Raw genomic sequence first — 16,721 nt, 5'->3', positions numbered from 1 at the left:
GCAGCCCTCAGGCGCCACGTGAGGCGGCCAGGGGAAGGGGCCCTGCTGTCACTCAGCCAGCCGGCAGGTGGCAGGCCAGGCTTTGCCACCGCCGCCTCAGTCAACTGAAGACCCAACAAATGGGGCGGGCCGGCGTCTGGGGCCGGTGCCGCGAGGCTCCCGAGAGTGGTGCCGGGGCAGGGAGGGGCGGGGCGAGTCGGCCCCCCGGTGAAGGCGCGGGAAGATCTGAGTTGTGAGCCTCGTGGTGGTAGTGGTTAAGCTACCTCACGTGTGCAGGGAAGGCGAGAAGCCAGCAAATAAAGAGGGTAAGGGTGATGGAGGAGCGTAGAGTGAAGGGCAAACCTCGGCGGGAGGAGACGAGCCTGGGGACGCCCCGGGCACCCTGGCCCCTTCACAGTAGTCCGGAGACCGCGTGGCGGTCGGAGCTTGGTGAAGAGGAAGGGACGGGATAGGCACTTCCCTGCCTTCTCATCTCCTTTCCCTTCCCAGAAAAACGGCCCGATGCTGATCTCGAGAAAAACGACCGGACTTTCTTAGCCTTGGCTGAGCCACGGAGGTAAGGGACAGGCGAGCGCTCCCCAGAGGCTGGCACTGCGGAGCCCCGCGCCCCGAGGGATTGCGTGGTGTCTTTGCTTAGGGCCGTGCAAAAGCTCATCAAAGCCAACTCCTCTGAATAGCCCCGCAGGCTTCCCTCCCACATCGCCGCAGGCAGGTAGAATCTTCCTGAAAGAATTTACTTTTAGCTGGTGGGCAAGTTCTCTAAGGCATAGGTAGTTATTAGCATTTTAACGAGTGTTCTCAACCCTTTCAGACCTTGAGGAGTTATAGGCACTAGGACAGATTTTGAAGTAATCTTTCTGAGGCAGTGGGTCCTCCGGCGGCCCGTTTTTGGGTTCTGTGGGAGTCCAGGCTGTTGAGTGCCGGTGGGGGTTGGGGTAGGTAGGGTGGTATAGCAGGTTTCTCTTCCCTTTCTGTTCCTGTTATACGTTTAAGAAGGGGTCTCACAGTCTACTATTTATGCCTTGTGTGTTTCAGTTTTAGTGAAACAACTCAGCTCTTACTTTTGGCTCCCACTCTCTCAGAGAGATGCAAGTCCATGGGCTTTACAATGGTGTGGAGTAGATTTTTAGTAGCGTTTTTAGAACGCCACTGACTATCCTGTTCTTAGAATCAGAATCCTTGCTAAAGAACACTTTGTTACCGGGTCGGGTTTTACCGGTCTTGTCTGCCTCTCTCTTCAGTCTTCAGGGAAGGTTCTCCATACTTCATGCTGTCAAGAAGCTCCACCAATTTACCCCAGAAGTAGAGGATCACCAGTTCGGTAAGTGTGTGTTCTAATCTATACCAAGACCTTTTTCCTTTCTGTAACCATTCTACCCTTATCATTAAGCCTTTACAGCTACACATTTTTTTTTAATGTTTATTTATTTGAGAGAGAGAGAAGAACAAGCAAGCAAGGCAGAGAGAGAGGGAGACAGAGACTACACATTCTTATTTGCATATAGCAGACACTTCTCTTACTCCCTGGTATTTTCCATCACCTCTATCATAGTAAAATTTGCCAAAGAGGAGCCCCAGGGAATCTTTAGGATAAACCAGAGGGGCCTGGTGGGAACACTGTTTTGAGAACTAACATTTCAGACTCCTAGAACATGTGATCCAAGAGTTGCCGGCTCTGATTTCCTATCTTTGTTGGCTCCACGAGGTTCAGAGTTCAGGTTTGGTCTGTGTAAAGCCATATCTTGCCAGCTAGGCAACATCTGCCCAAGAACACAGTGTGGGAGAATCAGAAGACAGCCAGGCTGATCTTTCTCCTAGTGGGCAAGAACAGAAGACATAGGTTATATAAATGTGTGTCTAGACTAGTTTAAATCTAAACTTTGTTCCGTGAATGACTGACTGCAATTACCATTCTGCTCCTGACCTGGTTCTAGGAATAGTAAGGATGTCCCCCTCCCCCCAGGTGAATCACCTGTCATACATGCAGATAGCACTCCTTCCTTCTCCCTTGTTTTGTATTATTCCCCGTAACTTTAAGCAAGTTATTTAACTTGTCTACCTCTGTTTCCTTGAGAACTAGAGAACGTTCATGCAAAGTGCCTAAACTGAGGTGTGGTGCTTTAAAAAAGAGGTCTTGAAAACAACATCACTTGTCATCAGTTAGGCTATCTAAAAACTTGATATGCTGTGGTATTTTCTCCATGTCAATGACAGTCTCACAGATATCCTCTGAAGATATTACAGTATAAATAAAGAGTGGATGGGTGGGGAATCACTAGACTTGAGCTCTGATTTAGACTGACAATAATTGGCTCTATGGTTTTGGAAAGATCGCTTGAATCACCGGGCCTTGTGTCTTTGTTGGTAACTGAGGGGTCCAAGGGATCATCGTGATAGTGATCTCTTATATTCCCTTAAGTTTTGAAGTAGTATAATCCTGTTCTTGTTCTGAGGATAATGCTATATTCTTGAGGATTAGTATTTTTTTATGCAGGAGTCAGAAAAGCAACTTTCCCATTTCTATCATCTCCTCCTTTCTAATTCCCTTTAGCACACAGCGCCAAGTGTGACTTACAGTGAAAGCCTAATCCAGCTAGGAATGCTGTTGAATGTGAACTCCCTGTTCCCCATTCTGGAGCTTCTAGGACTGAGCTAGAGTTTGGGGGTCATAGTGTGATAGGGCCATTTGGATAACTGGTTCCTTACAGGGGCCAGAACAAACAGCTGCTGGGCTTCACTTCACCCCTAATTCCTGATTTCATCTCCGCCACTTACAGAGCCAGACCCTCAGCTTCCGTCCAGCTTCAGACGCACACAGCTTCTCCAGGCAGCGCTGGAGATTACAGCAGGGATTACTTCTCTAGGTAGGTGTCTACCTCAGGAGGCTAGGAGTACTCTCCCTAGCTGTTCCCTTGCCCAAGCTCCCTGGCTGATTTGCTTTTCTATAATCGTAAGTTGAACTCCTGGCTCCAGCATGTTACCCTCTCACTTTTGAATTCTACCACTCTTCCCAGATCTGCTGTTGACCATAGTGTTCCAGGGAGAGGAGCTGGGAAGTGGGTGGCAGGGGAGAGCAAAGTGATTAGTCTGGGGATGCCTAGAATGGAGTTTGGGATTCCATGAAGCTAATCTTACTGGGGATCAGGGTTGAGAAGGGGTCCTGTTAGCAAGGGGGCCCTGGGAATATGGGAGGGGGCTGAGGCTAGGGGAAATAGAAGAAGCTATGCTGTTATTAGTCTCCATTTCTTCTTCCCTGCTGGGCTGTGGCGCCAGGTTGGGGTCTGCTGGCTTAGTACATTGTAGTGACTGGGTCTCTGCCTGCAAGTGGGGGCAGGGAAATCTTCTGAGAAGAAATGTGGCTAGAGTTGATTTTTCTTCTGTTACTGGGGTGGAGACCTTCAAGAAAGCTTTTATATTTCTCAGCTGTGTCTGCCCAAAATGGTCTTAGCCAAATAGTTGTCTCCCAGCTGTCTCACTCTGCTGTTCTTTCCTCCCCTACCAAAACCATACCAGGACCTCCAGACCTCCAAGGGCTGTACAGAACTGGCTGGTCCAAGTTTGACCTGTTGGATACACAGGGCTGAGGGCTGATGCACATGAAGTCAGGATAGGCCTGACTAGGAGCGGATTCCTTTGCAGCTCACCTTGGACAATGTCACTCGGTGGAGGAGAAGGACTGTGAGATCGTGGCTGGAAGCCAGGTTGTAGCCACTTGCCTGCTATTGCCCAGCTGAGTGGCAGCCCAGAGCCCAGGAGCAGCAAGTGGCTATAGGTCATAGACACAGTGAAGATATGAGTGTGGGGGTTAGCACCTCTACTCCCCTGCTTCCAGACTCTGGCGCAAATGTGGTCACATCTACCTTCTCCCTTGCGGACTATGTGGTGTTTGCCCTGCTGCTGGTTCTGTCCCTTGCCATTGGGCTCTACCATGCCTTTCGTGGCTGGGGCCGGCATACTGTTGGCCAGCTGCTCATGGCAGACCGCAAAATGGGCTGTCTTCCTGTGGCTCTGTCGCTGCTGGCCACCTTCCAGTCAGCCGTGGCCATTCTGGGTGTGCCGTCCGAGATTTACCGATTTGGGACCCAGTATTGGTTCCTGGGTTGCTGCTATTTCCTGGGGTTGTTGATCCCTGCACACGTCTTCATCCCTGTCTTCTACCGTCTGCATCTCACCAGTGCCTATGAGGTGAGCAGAGAGGGAGGAGCACATACGACCACCAGAGTCAGAGATGGAAAGGAGGAAGAGGGCACATATAAGGGATCTGGGTCCCTGGACCTCTTCTACCTAATGAGAGTGATGGGACACATCATGTGTTTCCAAGCTCTTTCTGGGTGAAGTCTAGTGGGAGTGGGGAGAGGAGGAGGATTCTGTGATGAGAGGCCCAGGGTGGATAGGAGTTGAATATTCCCTCATGTTCCTGGGCTTCTTGAGGGATGCTGTGTGTGAATTGTGGGAGTAGAGTGGGGAGGAATACCTTTAAATATATAGAGAGATATCTACGTATATGTATTTATGTCTATACATGTCTCCATCTAGTATCTGGAGCTTCGATTCAATAAGGCTGTGCGGATTTGTGGGACCGTGACCTTTATCTTTCAGATGGTAAGTGGAAATGAGGGTTGAATTTGAGTGTAAGATATGGTAGAGAGACCCAGACTCAGGCATGCTGAAGCACTCTGAGCTTTCCCTGCTCTCAGGCAGGATTAAAAGTCCTGCTAGGGGTCCGTGTCCCTGAAGCCACCAGAGGCATCTTGCTTCCTATTCCTTCTGGTTTCAGCACAGTCAGTATGGTGGCAGCAAGCTAAAATTTGGAAGAAGGGAAAGGAAAGTGAGCCTAGATGAAGGGAGAAGCCTAGTTTAGGAGCTGAGGTCCATCTTTTCTCCTCTCCCTGCCCGCCCTCATTTCCCTTCCCTCTCACATTCTCTTTTCCATACCCAACAGGTGATCTACATGGGGGTTGTGCTGTATGCACCATCGTTGGCCCTCAATGCAGGTGAGGAGTCACAGCCCCTGGCTCTCATCCACAGCAGGCAGGGAAAACACCTTTGGGAGGGGCAAGTAGAGGAGAGTGTGCAGAAAAGAATCTGACCTTGGCCAAGGAGTTATTTCACTGTATGGGTCCTTGGCTAGCCTGTGCCAGAGGTGGAAGCCCTTTGGTTCACCTCAGTTGAAAGCTAATCAGATGTTACTGTGTCTCATCTAATTGGTTAATCAGTACCTTTTGGTGGGGTTCAAACATTGTTTTCAATTGTGGTGAATGATTTATTTCATCCTTAATGCCTGAATGTTTCATGTCTCACTGGGGTTTCTTCTGGTCTTTTGGAAACTCTTCTAGAGACAGGATTATGGTTTTTATTTGTTTGCAGTGACTGGCTTTGATCTGTGGTTGTCAGTGCTGACCATAGGCATTGTCTGTACTATCTATACTGCTTTGGTAAGTGTGGGAAATCCTAGAAGAGGGAGAGGCAGAGGTGAAGTAAGGAGGGGAGATGGGAATAAAAAGAAAAGGGATGAGGTAAAAATGTAGGTGGGGAGATGGGATGGAGTTTTAGGGTGGGATGAAATAATACTTAGGGGATGCAATAGGACTTTGGTGGGAAGAGGAATATAGGAGAGGGGACGCATACTGAAGGTAGGGGGTGGGGTGGGAATGAGGTCGACAGGGTCTCAACAATTAGGAGGTCCCTGGTGGTGGTTCAGTGCCCTTGCTGGTGGTAAGATGTCTTAACTTGTGGATGGTTTTAAAGACATTTGTGTCAGGCATGCTTTCTTTTCCCTGCAGGGTGGGCTGAAGGCAGTCATCTGGACAGATGTGTTCCAGACGCTGGTCATGTTCCTAGGGCAGCTGGTGGTTATCATTGTGGGATCAGCCAAGGTGGATGGCTTGGGTCATGTGTGGGAAGTGGCTTCCCAGCATGGCCTCATTTCTGGGATCGAGTAAGTGCACCCCTTCCCCTGGCTGGGATCTAGTGCCTGGGGGCTGAGCCCATCCTAGAGCCTGAACTTGAGGCTGCAGTAAGCAGAGGACCGGGTGTGGGAGCCTTAGGTGGCAGCACTGAGACGGGTGGTAAGCTGGCACTGCAGAGATTGAGAGTGATCACAGGGATCTGACTGGTGGGTGAGGAGGGGCAGGATGTTTTTAGTATTTGGAATGAGGCTGTGGGTTGGTGGGATAGACTCCTTCCTCCATCTTGCTGCACTCTCACATGTCCACCCAGTTCTTGCCTTCAGTAGCTCCAGTCCCTTGCAGCAGTGTCTGTTCTGTTCTCCTCTGACGCTCATTGTAGGAGTGCGAGAAAGGCTGAGACACAGTGACCAATTGGCATCTGTTGCAGGCTGAATCCAGATCCTTTTGTACGGCACACTTTCTGGACATTGGCTTTTGGGGGTGTCTTCATGATGCTCTCCTTGTATGGGGTGAACCAGGCTCAGGTGCAGCGCTACCTCAGTTCCCGCACGGAGAAGGCTGCTATACTGTGAGTACAGGGACAGGAAGACCAGGGAGCAGGGGCTAGGGAGGATGGAGGGCCCCTGTTCTATGGGGAAGTTCTCTGGCAGGTGGGGGCATGGCAGAGTACAAACACACCCATTGGGGTCTGCCTTTTGGAACTTGGGGACATGCCTGAAGGCGTCTATTAACACTCTGTTTCCCTGGCACTGGTCTCTTGCAGCTCCTGCTATGCAGTCTTCCCTTGCCAGCAGGTAGTCCTCTGCATGAGCTGTCTCATTGGCCTGGTCATGTTCGCCTATTACCAGAAGCATCCCATGAGCACCCAGCAGGCTCAAGCAGCCCCTGACCAGGTGAGAAGGCCTCCCTGGCACTCTTCTGTGCCCATGAGGGCCAGCCTGGCGCCCTGAGAGGAGTGTCTGGTTGGCTGCAGAAAAGACTCCTACCCTGGGTAGGAAATGGATGTAAGTCTCTTTTCACTGGGATTCTACAACCTGGCACATGAGGGTCCCAGTTCCCGGCAACACCTAATCACAGTGCTCGCCCTGCTGGGGTGGGGACCTGCCTTCAGTGGCTCACCACTGTGCGCCACGCCATGCGCTTTGCTAGGAGCTTGTCACATACCTGGCCTCCTCTAATCCTCACAACAGCCTCGTTTCATGGAAGAGAAAAAAGTCACGTGGCCCACGTGCTTGTCTCACTGCTAATCAGGGGCATGGCTGGGGTGTGAACTGTGTTCTCTCTCCAGAGCCCATTTTCTTCTACTTACTGTGAGTCACCTTTGGTGCTTAGCACCCTTCTTAATCACCAGGTCTCCGTAGACTGGCAGGGGCGCGTATAGGGGGCTTCCCACATGTCTTGCCTTGGGGAAGGACTCCTCTCTCAAGAGAGCTGTGCACTTCTGCTCTGCCTGCAGTTCGTCCTGTATTTTGTGATGGATCTCCTGAAAGGCCTGCCAGGCCTGCCTGGGCTCTTTGTTGCCTGCCTCTTCAGTGGTTCCCTCAGGTACCTTCTTTGACCATTTTCCTCATGTTTGGTGCAGCTGATCCCTGCTTGGCACAAGGTGACAGGTGGAGGAGGGGATCTCTCTGAATTTCTCAATGTGCCCATCCTTCTGTGGATGATGAGGGACAGCTTCTCTGTGTAGGAGAGAGCATATCCTCTCCCAGGAGAAGCCCCCGTTTTGGTGAAGGATTCTTCTGTTTACAACACCAGGAATTGATTCTACTTATCAAAACCTGTACTCCACTCAGAAAGGGACAAGTGTCCTTGCCTTAAAGGCCTCTTCCTCGGCTGCCAACTGTGAGGATGGCTTTTGGCTGTATATGTTCTCTCCTGTCTTTAGGGTGCTACTCCCTTAGTAGGGCCCCTGGTGGTTTTGCCTGTCAGTTCCCAGACTCAGCACAGCTCATCTTTGTCTTCCTCCTTTCAGCACCATATCCTCTGCTTTTAATTCATTGGCAACTGTTACAATGGAAGATCTGATCCGACCCTGGTTCCCTCAGTTCTCTGAAGTCCAAGCCATCATGCTTTCCAGACTCCTCGGTGGGATTATGCTTCCTCATCTTTTCAGTTGTATTCTTTCTAAGACAAACCTGAAGCCCTGTCATCAGTCTGCTTGACAGCACCAGCTTTGGCCTGCACTTGGCGCTTGCCACATGAAGCACACAACTTTGTTTACATCTCAGGGCATTTCCTGGGAGGGTCTCTGAGTCCCATAAGCGTGAAGGTGGGAGGGACCTGGAGCTGGGACGGGAGGTAATATGCCCTGTTTCCAGGGACACAGGTAGTGGTTTGGCTGGGGAAGGAGCTTTGTACTACCTTTCTGTCTTTTTGTTGTGTTTACTTTGCGTGTTTCCTCCCTTTTTTCCCCCCAGGCTTTGGCTATGGGCTACTTTGTCTGGGAATGGCCTATATTTCTTCTCAGATGGGATCTGTGCTGCAGGTAAGGACTACGCGGAGAAGAAAGCAATTGCTAAGGGAGGAAAGGAATTGATTGAGATGGGAAGTTGAGGAATACTGCTGATGCAAAGAGAATGGTATAGGGATGGTGTCAAAAGCTCACCTTTGATGGAACACCTTTAGCTGTGAGTAGCCTTCCCCAGAGTCATTCCCAGGACCTTGTTGGCTCAGACATCTAGGGATTATTTTAGCCTCAGAGGAGAACCCAAAGCACATTTCCATACCCATATGCCTTCTGGAATCCTGCATTCAGATGTTTCCATCTAGAACACAGATCTGACAAGTGGGGCGCTGAGCCATTGGTGGGTGGCTGTGCTCTACATTGGTGAGGCTGGGGAAGCTCTGAGCCTAAATGTTCTGTTCTTTCCGCAGGCAGCGCTCAGCATCTTTGGCATGGTTGGGGGGCCGCTGCTCGGACTCTTCTGCCTTGGGATGTTCTTTCCTTGTGCCAATCCTGCTGTGAGTTACTCGTCTGGCTGCATAGTCACGTACAGGGGCGGGCCTGGGGAATGGCTTGGCAGGCCTCTCCCCATGAGTTCTGGGAACTGGTGTGAAGGTTTATTAGGGCTGGCATCTTAACTGGAGAATGTGCTATGTCTCTGGGCAGGGTGCCATCGTGGGCCTATTGGCTGGACTTGTCATGGCCTTCTGGATTGGCATTGGGAGCATAGTGACCAAGATGGCCTCTGGCGTGGCACCCTCTCCCTCTAATATATCCAGCTTTTCCCTGCCTGGCAACCTGACCACCATTGCCATGACCACACTGATGCCCTCAACCACTCATTCCAGGTGAGTGGGGTTCACTCACTTTCTCCTTGGGGTGAATAGCTCATGTTTGAGGGGTTTCCCAGGGGTCTTACTAAAGGATGGACCACCACAGTCCTTGGGGCAATGTTGAGTGTTGGATCCCAAGACCCTGGGACACTGTAGGGGGTGGAGCCAGGTCCCTGAGGAATGCCCTCTCAGTAAATTGCTAACTGTTCTTATTCTTGTTCTCCCCAGGCCTACAGGGCTACAACGGCTCTACTCATTGTCGTATTTATGGTACAGCGCTCACAACTCCACCACAGTCATTGTGGTGGGCCTGATTGTCAGTTGGCTCACTGGTGAGGGCGTGTGGGATGGGGGCACAGAGAGGGAGGACTAGCTGAGGGAGGCTGATCAGGGATTCTGGACTCTGGGGTAGAACTGACCGTGCCCTCCGGGCTCCTGGGTGTCTGTAACAGTCAGACTTCTTGGCTGAGCTCTGGGAGGTTGACAGGGGCTAAGGACTCAGAGCCCCAAGAACGGGTGGCTTGCTGGGTGTGCACTAGTTATGTGGTAGGAGACTCAGAAGTGCCTTTGCCTTCAGGGGGAATGCGGGGCCGGACCCTGAACCCTCGGACCATTTCCCCAGTGTTTTCAAGACTTGTTGACCTCCTGCCCCTGTGTTGTCAGAAGCGATTTCACTGCGAAAGCTATAGCCAGGTAGCAGTTACATTGTCCAGATTATACCCTCCCTTACCTCTCCAGATTATTACCAGATCTTGCAGGTTTCCTTCCGTCCCCTTCCTTTCTCCCCAGCAACCCCCGGCTTGTACCCATGGGGCAGTGCTGGCTTGGTGGACAGAAGGGTCTCAGCCCAGAGAGGTGCCCAGCATGCTGCCCTTTCTCCTCTCTCCTCCTGTCTCCCTGCTCTCCTTGTGCTTTGCTTCTCCCTTTCTCCCCTGCCACCCCTTGCTGATCTCCCTTCCACAGGGATCAAAGCAGTGTCTCATTCCCTTTGCTCTGTGTTCTCCAGGACCTCTCGGTGGATACCCCTGCATTTCCAGAAAAGATGAGTAACGGGATGTTGAAGAATAGCAGAGACAAGGAGGCCATGGCTGTGCCTGAGGAAGGCTCAGCCCATCAGGGGAACAGCCCCACCTTCATCCTCCAGGAGACCTCACTGTGACCTGGGCTCGGGTCCCAGTCCCTGAGGCAGCCTGTAGTATGATGATGAGTTACATGATGCATAATGCAGAGACAAGCGAGGACTAGATTACCTAGCCCACCAAAGGATCATGTTCTTAGATGTTTGGGCTGCAGTGGAAGCTGTCATGGCATGGGAAGTGTGAGGGGAGGAAAGGGGTTTTACTTGTCCCTTGACAGTCTGTTCTCTAGAAGACCAGGCTTGCAGTGGACAGGATTTTGCTAGAAAAGGGTATAGGTGCAAATCCTCTGGGAAATGGGTAATGGCTTCTGATTAATCATCATCAGGGTCCTTTGAAGTGAAGAGAAACTGCAGTGCTGATGATCACTGTCCAGGGGCCTGATTTGACAAGGTTGGCCACGTTTACCGCTAAATACAAAGCTGCCTTGGCCAGCTTTTGATTCTCTCGCAGTCCTGTTTTAAGCATAGTTTCTGTCAGGCACAGATGGCGGGTGACTACATCCAGGTTGTCCGGGACACCTCGGCCCCTCTCATTCTTACCTGTCTACCTCCATCCTTGAGGCAGAGGGTTTGTTGTCCCAGAGGGTCCTCTCAGACTGGTACGGGGCGCCTGGGGGGCTCAGGCAGTTGAGCGTCTTGACTTTGGCTCAGGTCATGATCTCACAGTTCATGAGTTTGAGCCCCACGTGGGCTCACTGCCATCAACGTGGATTCTGCTTTGGATCCTCTGTCCCTCCCTTGCTTATGTTCTCTCTCTCTCTCTCTCTCTCAAAAACAAACAAAAAATATTTTTTAAAAAAACAATAGACTGGTACATTCATCTCCTTTGCATAAAGTAGGGAAGCTTTCTACCTCGCTGCCCACACCCACCACCTATGTAACAGGCACTTGGGGACGGGACAGATGTTGATCCAAGAAACCAGGGCACGACCAGGTCCACTGTGGAGTGTGCTAGCCACCCGGCACACCACCCTGGTGTCATTTTGTTGTTTGTGCTCCTGTTTCCTTTCGGAGTTTCTTTCCCACATATCTTTGCTCCTAGGAAATAAAAGCTTAATGGACCTAGAATCTGGGTTCCTTTGCTGTTGGTTCACAGCTGCTCTGGTTCACCCCAGGCCCATCCATGGCAGTGATAGAGCCCCCTCTACAAGTGGTCCTGTCCTGAGGAGAGGTGGCAGGGGCCTAGCTCTGGCCCCATGACATTTGGAGACTGGCCAGCTTGTCTTCAGGGGACAGCATTGTGCTCCTCTGGGTGGAAGATGCACACTCCTGCTGCTCAGTCTGTCTCATGTCCCACCCACCTTGTCCTTGACCAGAACAGTAACTGCTGCTCAGATTGTCCACTTTGGGGGCTTTTGGGAGAATGCTGCTGCTTGCTGGGTGACCTGAAGCCTGCCTGAGATTGTCTCTTCTCTGCCCTTCACCTGCTTGTGTGCATGCTCTAAATAAATAAAGAAACAAACAAAAGAAACAGCATTGGAGCTGGGCTCTTGTGAAGAACACAGCCTAAGGCCCTCCTGGCCTCCTCCAACGGCACAAGTTCTACAGGCCCCTCAGGCAGATCTGTGGACAGTTTCAAGAAGTGCCAAGTTGACTGCCCTGAGGTCTGCCTTGATAGCCCCTCTACCTGGAGGCGGAGGGGGTGCTGCTTCTGGCTAACTACCCCCACCCCACCAAGCTATCAGAGTTCTAGACCTAACCAGGCTATGGTTTGTTCATTCTTCAACATGTTTATCCATCACCTACATGCAAGGCCATTACGCTTGGCCACCGTTTTTGCATCTAAGGAAATGACTATGCCACCCTGGGACCTTGCACCAGGTGCCACCATCATTTCAAAGTTGCCTCAGTCCAAAACCCTTGCCATGTTAGCTATATTTGCATAGAAAAGAGGAAAAGCCACAGAATTCAAAGCTTTCAAGAATTAATGACATTTAAGGAGAAATGGTAAAAACCTTTGGTACTCCCTGTAAAGAATTCAAAGTTCACAGCAGAACAAAGATGCTCTGCTTTTAACAAAATAAGCTTATTTGCACATTTTTAAAGTGCCACTTAGAGGGTCTCTGGCTGGCTCTGAAGAGCACACAACTGTTGGTCTTGGGGTTGGGAGTTCTACCCCCACCTTGGGAGTAGAGAGGACTTAAAAATAGAATCTAAAAATACCACTGGTGATGGTGGAGTCAGATGTACAGATCTAGGTTCAAATGCTGGTTCATCCATTTAATTTTTTTAAGCTTCAGTTTTCTCATCTATTTAGAATATGAATTTCACAGAGTTGTTTAAAGATTTAGCTACAGGGGCACCTGGCTGGCTCAGGCGATGGAGTGTGCAGTTCTTGGACTTGGGGTTGTGGATTTGAGCCCCACGTTTGGTGTAGAGATTACTTAAAAAACAGTTACATTGCATGTACATTGCACTCCTTAGATGTCAGCTATTGTGATCATATTTATTGTAGTTTTCAAGGCGCTTTTCATGTACTACCCGATATTATTCCTTGGGAGAGAAGTACATTGTGTAACATCTACATTTCTAATGTCTAAGGTAACATTATACATTATGGCTAGTGAGAGTTGGAGGGACAGAACTAGAAACCAAGGTTGTAGAACTAGAATCAAAGGAATGTCCGTTTGGATGGGGTTGTTCACACAGGTGACAGGGAATCCTGAGACAGCAGTCCAGAAAACTAACACACTAAATGGGGTGCTACTATACCATCATTCCAGAATCTTTTTAGGTCAGTGGCTTTCAAACCTTCGACGGACCCACAGTAAGACTATGTTCACCTTATGATCCAGCCCACTCATACATTGCATTATGTTTCTGAGACCTTTCATGAAAAAATACCTCTAGGTATAGTCAATATTTTCTGAGCTCTGCCTTTTCCCTTCTCTTCCTGCATAATTCAGTCCTAAAGCTATTAGGTGGAGCAGTGCAAGGTAGCATTGGTGCTGGAGGCTGGTTGTGCCTATCAGAGCTCAAGTGAAATGGAGACCATAGATGGGAGTAGCCCAGCTCAGACATCATAGTCTAAGCGGGATGAGGAGGGCAGCCACATGGAGCACGGTCTGCTGCGGGGTATTACAGCCCAAGTTGGGATGAGGAGAGTGTCCATGTGGTTTGGTAGCCTGGTGAAGGGTTGGAGCATGAAAAAGGCATACCCCAGGGGCACCTGGGTGGCTTAGTTGGTTAAGCGTCCGACTTTCACTTAGGTCATGATCTCGCGGTTCGCGGGTTCGAGCCCCGCGTCGGGCTCTGTGCTGACTGCCAGCTCAGAGCCTGGAGCGTGTTTCAGAGTCTGTGACTCCCTCTCTCTCTGACCCTCCCCTGCTCACGCTGTCTCTCTCTCTCCCCTAGAAATAAATAAAACATTAAAAAAAAATTAAAAAAAAAAAAGACATACCCCACACACCCGAGGAAAGAAGACTTGGTGCGGGCTGTCAGCTGGAGTGGAATATGAGGAGGGAGTCTGCATGGGGGCAGCTTGATGTGGGGCGTCAATGTGAGCAGCATGAGGAGGGCATCCTCCAGGAGGGTGGCTTGACGTGTGTTGTCAGAGCCAGTGTGTATGCACGTCTGCATGTGTCCCACGTGGGACATCAGAACTCGAACAGAATGAAGAGGGCATCTGCACATGTGAACAGCCCGGCCTGGGTGAACAGCCCATCCCGAGTCAAGTGAGGGTATCTGTGTAGGAGGAGGACTTGTAGTCAGATGGGAGCCGAAGGAGGGTGACACAGCCTGGGGCGTGGTGTCCGCCTAAGCAGGGTGATGAAGACATCCACACAGGGGCCAGCCAAGTGCAAGAAGAAGACTTGGATTAGAGCCAAGCACAGCAGTGGAAAAAAAACCTCTGGAGGATCCTGTATCAGCTCTCGGATTTTCAGTCCAGTTACACATTGCTCAACAAGGCAAAATTTGGAACTTTGAAAAGAATAATAAAAACAATTGGCAAAAATTATCAAGAGAAAAGAGAAGACACAAATAATTCCAGAAACAAAAAGGGTACCTAATGACAGATATTGTAGATATTAGCTTGGTAATCAGATTATGAACAACTGTAGGCCACCAAATATGAAACTTTAGATAAAAATGGACAAATTATTAGAAAAATATCACTAAAATGGACTCAGGAAGCAATAGGATATCTGAATAGTCCTATTCCCAGTAAAGAGAGACAATATTAAATAAAACCACCTAATTGTGAGGAAAAACCCAGGCCCACATGGCTTCACTCTTAGGTTCTAATCTTTCAAGCAATAACTAATTCTAAATTTATATAAATGATTCCAGAGTATGATGAAAAGGGAAACTTCCTGAATGCATTTTCTATTTTCAAGCAGTAAACATTGAAAGTTTTTAAAGTTTTTTTTTTATTATTAATTTATTTATTTTGAGTGAGAGAGAAAGTGCACAAGTTGGGGAGGAACAGAGAAAGAAGGAGAGAATCTCAAGAAGGCCACCCACTGTCAGTGCAGACCCTGATGCAAGGCTTGAACTCACAAACTATGAGATCATGACCTGAGTCTGAAAAGTCAGGCACTAAGCTGACTGAGCCACCAAGGCACACCCAGCAACAAATATTTAAAGCATGAAATTTTAAGTATCTTTTATCATAGCATCAATTCAATACCAAAACCAGACAGAGACAGCATAAGCAGAAAGGAAAAGTATAAGGGTCAATATTATCATGAACATAGCTGCAAAATCATAAAATATTAGTGAACTGAATTCAACAACACATATTAAAAAACAATATATCATCATCATTGAGTTTATCTCAGAATTAAGAGGTAGCTTTAACAACAGAAACTCAATAAAAAGAAAAGGAGGGGGCTCCTAGGTGGTTCAATCGGTTAGGCGTCCAACTTCGGCTCAGGTCATGATCTCACGGTTCGTAGGTTTGAGCCCCGCATCAGGTTCTGTGCAGGCAGCTCAGAGCCTGGAGCCTGTTTCAGATTCTGTGTTTCCCTCTCTCTCTGCCCCTCCGCCACTCATGCTCTGTCTCTCTCTGTTTCAAAAATAAATAAAAACTATAAAAAAAAATAGAAACGCAAATAATATGATTCTCAACATTAACAGATGAAAGTAAAAATCTCATTATTGTCTCAACAGATGCAGAAACAGGCTTCATGAAGTTCAACATTCATTTAGGAGAAAAGCTAGCACTAAGAAGGACTTCCCTAACCTGATTAAGTGTATCTATGAAAACAATCTACAACAAAGCTTTTATTTTATTATTTTTTTAATTTTTTTAATGTTTTTATTTCTAGGAGAGAGAGAGAGACAGTGTGAGCAGGGGAGGGTCAGAGAGAGAAGGAGTCACAGACTGAAACAGGCTCCAGGCTCTGAGCTGGCCGTCAGCACAGAGCCCAACGCGGGGCTCGAACCCACGATCCATGAGATCACGACCTAAGCGAAAGTTGGACGCTTAACCGACTAAGCCACCCAGGCGCCCCTACAACAAAGCTTTTAAAACCGTAGCCAAAATTAGGGGTGCCTGGGTGGCTCAGTCGCTTAAGAGTCCGACTTCCGCTCAGGTCATGATCACACAGTTTGTGGGGTCGAGCCCCGCATTGGGCTCTATGCTGACAGCTCAGAGTCTGGAGCCTGTTTCAGATTCTGTCTCCCTCTCTCTCTGACCCTCCGCTGCTCACGCTGTCTCACTCTCTCTCTCTCTCTCTCTCTCTCTCTCTCAGAAATAAATAAAACATTAAAAAAAAGGAAAAATTTAATTCCTTTAACTATAATCAAAGTTGTTTGTTTTTAAATTTTTAATTTTAATATTTATTTTTGAGAGAGAGAGAGTGCGTGTGTGTGTGTGTGTGTACAAGCGAGGGAGGGGTGGAGAGAGGGGGAGACACAGAATCCAAAGCTAAAAATTAACAACTCAGGAAATTACAGATGTTGGTGAGGATGTGGAGAAAGGGGAACCCTCTTGCACTGTTGGTGGGAAGGCAAACTGGTGCAGCCACTCTGGAAAAGAGTGTAGAGGCTCCTCAAAAAATTAAAAATAGAATTATGACCTATGACCCAGCAATAGCACTACTAAGAATTTATCTAACGGGTACCGGAGTACTGATTTGTAGGGACACTTGTACTCCAATGTTTATAGCAACACTATCAACAATAGCCAAATTATGGAAAGAGCCCAAATGTGCATCAACTGATGAATGGATAAAGAAGATGTGGTGTATGCACGCGCATACACACACACACCACACACACACACACACACACACACACACACACAATGGAATACTACTTGGCGATGAAAAAGAATGAAATCTTGAAATCTTACCATTTGCAACAATGTGGATGGAACAGGAGGGTATTATGCTACGTGAAATAAGTCAGTCAGTGAAGGACAGATATCATGTGATTTTACTCATATGTGGAAT

At 48.9% G+C, this 16,721-nt stretch overlaps 1 protein-coding gene across 4 annotated transcripts; it reads left to right on the top strand.

Moving 5' to 3' along the window:
• Positions 1–7: 7 nt before the first annotated feature.
• On the top strand, positions 8–10,998 carry SLC5A6 (solute carrier family 5 member 6). 4 transcript variants are annotated; one of them, XM_039238500.1, is made up of 19 exons: positions 8–305; positions 490–556; positions 1,242–1,321; positions 2,778–2,864; positions 3,514–4,185; positions 4,537–4,602; positions 4,943–4,994; positions 5,368–5,435; positions 5,784–5,938; positions 6,337–6,477; positions 6,673–6,802; positions 7,366–7,454; positions 7,882–7,994; positions 8,327–8,394; positions 8,784–8,870; positions 9,019–9,200; positions 9,414–9,517; positions 9,763–9,878; positions 10,192–10,998. In XM_039238500.1, exons 5-19 carry the CDS (start codon positions 3,793–3,795, stop codon positions 10,342–10,344), a joined length of 1,917 nt encoding a protein of 638 aa, XP_039094431.1. In that variant the 5' UTR covers positions 8–305; positions 490–556; positions 1,242–1,321; positions 2,778–2,864; positions 3,514–3,792; the 3' UTR covers positions 10,345–10,998. The 4 variants fall into 4 exon arrangements, with proteins under 4 accessions (XP_039094431.1, XP_039094427.1, XP_039094428.1 ...); XM_039238496.1 differs by having other exon boundaries at positions 9,763–9,881; XM_039238497.1 differs by lacking the exon at positions 8–305 and having other exon boundaries at positions 342–556; positions 9,763–9,881.
• Positions 10,999–16,721: the final 5,723 nt, after the last annotated feature.

The sequence above is a fragment of the Hyaena hyaena genome, unplaced genomic scaffold, assembly GCF_003009895.1.
Source record: "Hyaena hyaena isolate Hyena2069 unplaced genomic scaffold, ASM300989v1 scaffold_140, whole genome shotgun sequence".
Taxonomy (NCBI): domain Eukaryota; kingdom Metazoa; phylum Chordata; class Mammalia; order Carnivora; family Hyaenidae; genus Hyaena; species Hyaena hyaena.
This window is presented reverse-complemented; position numbering and strand designations above follow the sequence as displayed.

What these genes read in the sequence shown, in the direction of transcription:
- SLC5A6 (XM_039238496.1), top strand. Translation starts at nt 3,793, where the DNA reads ATGAGTGTGGGGGTTAGCACCTCTACTCCCCTGCTTCCAGACTCTGGC. An exon ending in CATGCTTTCCAGACTCCTCG is followed by an intron (nt 7,995 to 8,326) that starts GTGGGATTATGC and finishes TTTTCCCCCCAG; the next exon opens with GCTTTGGCTATGGGCTACTT. An exon ending in AGATGGGATCTGTGCTGCAG is followed by an intron (nt 8,395 to 8,783) that starts GTAAGGACTACG and finishes TTCTTTCCGCAG; the next exon opens with GCAGCGCTCAGCATCTTTGG.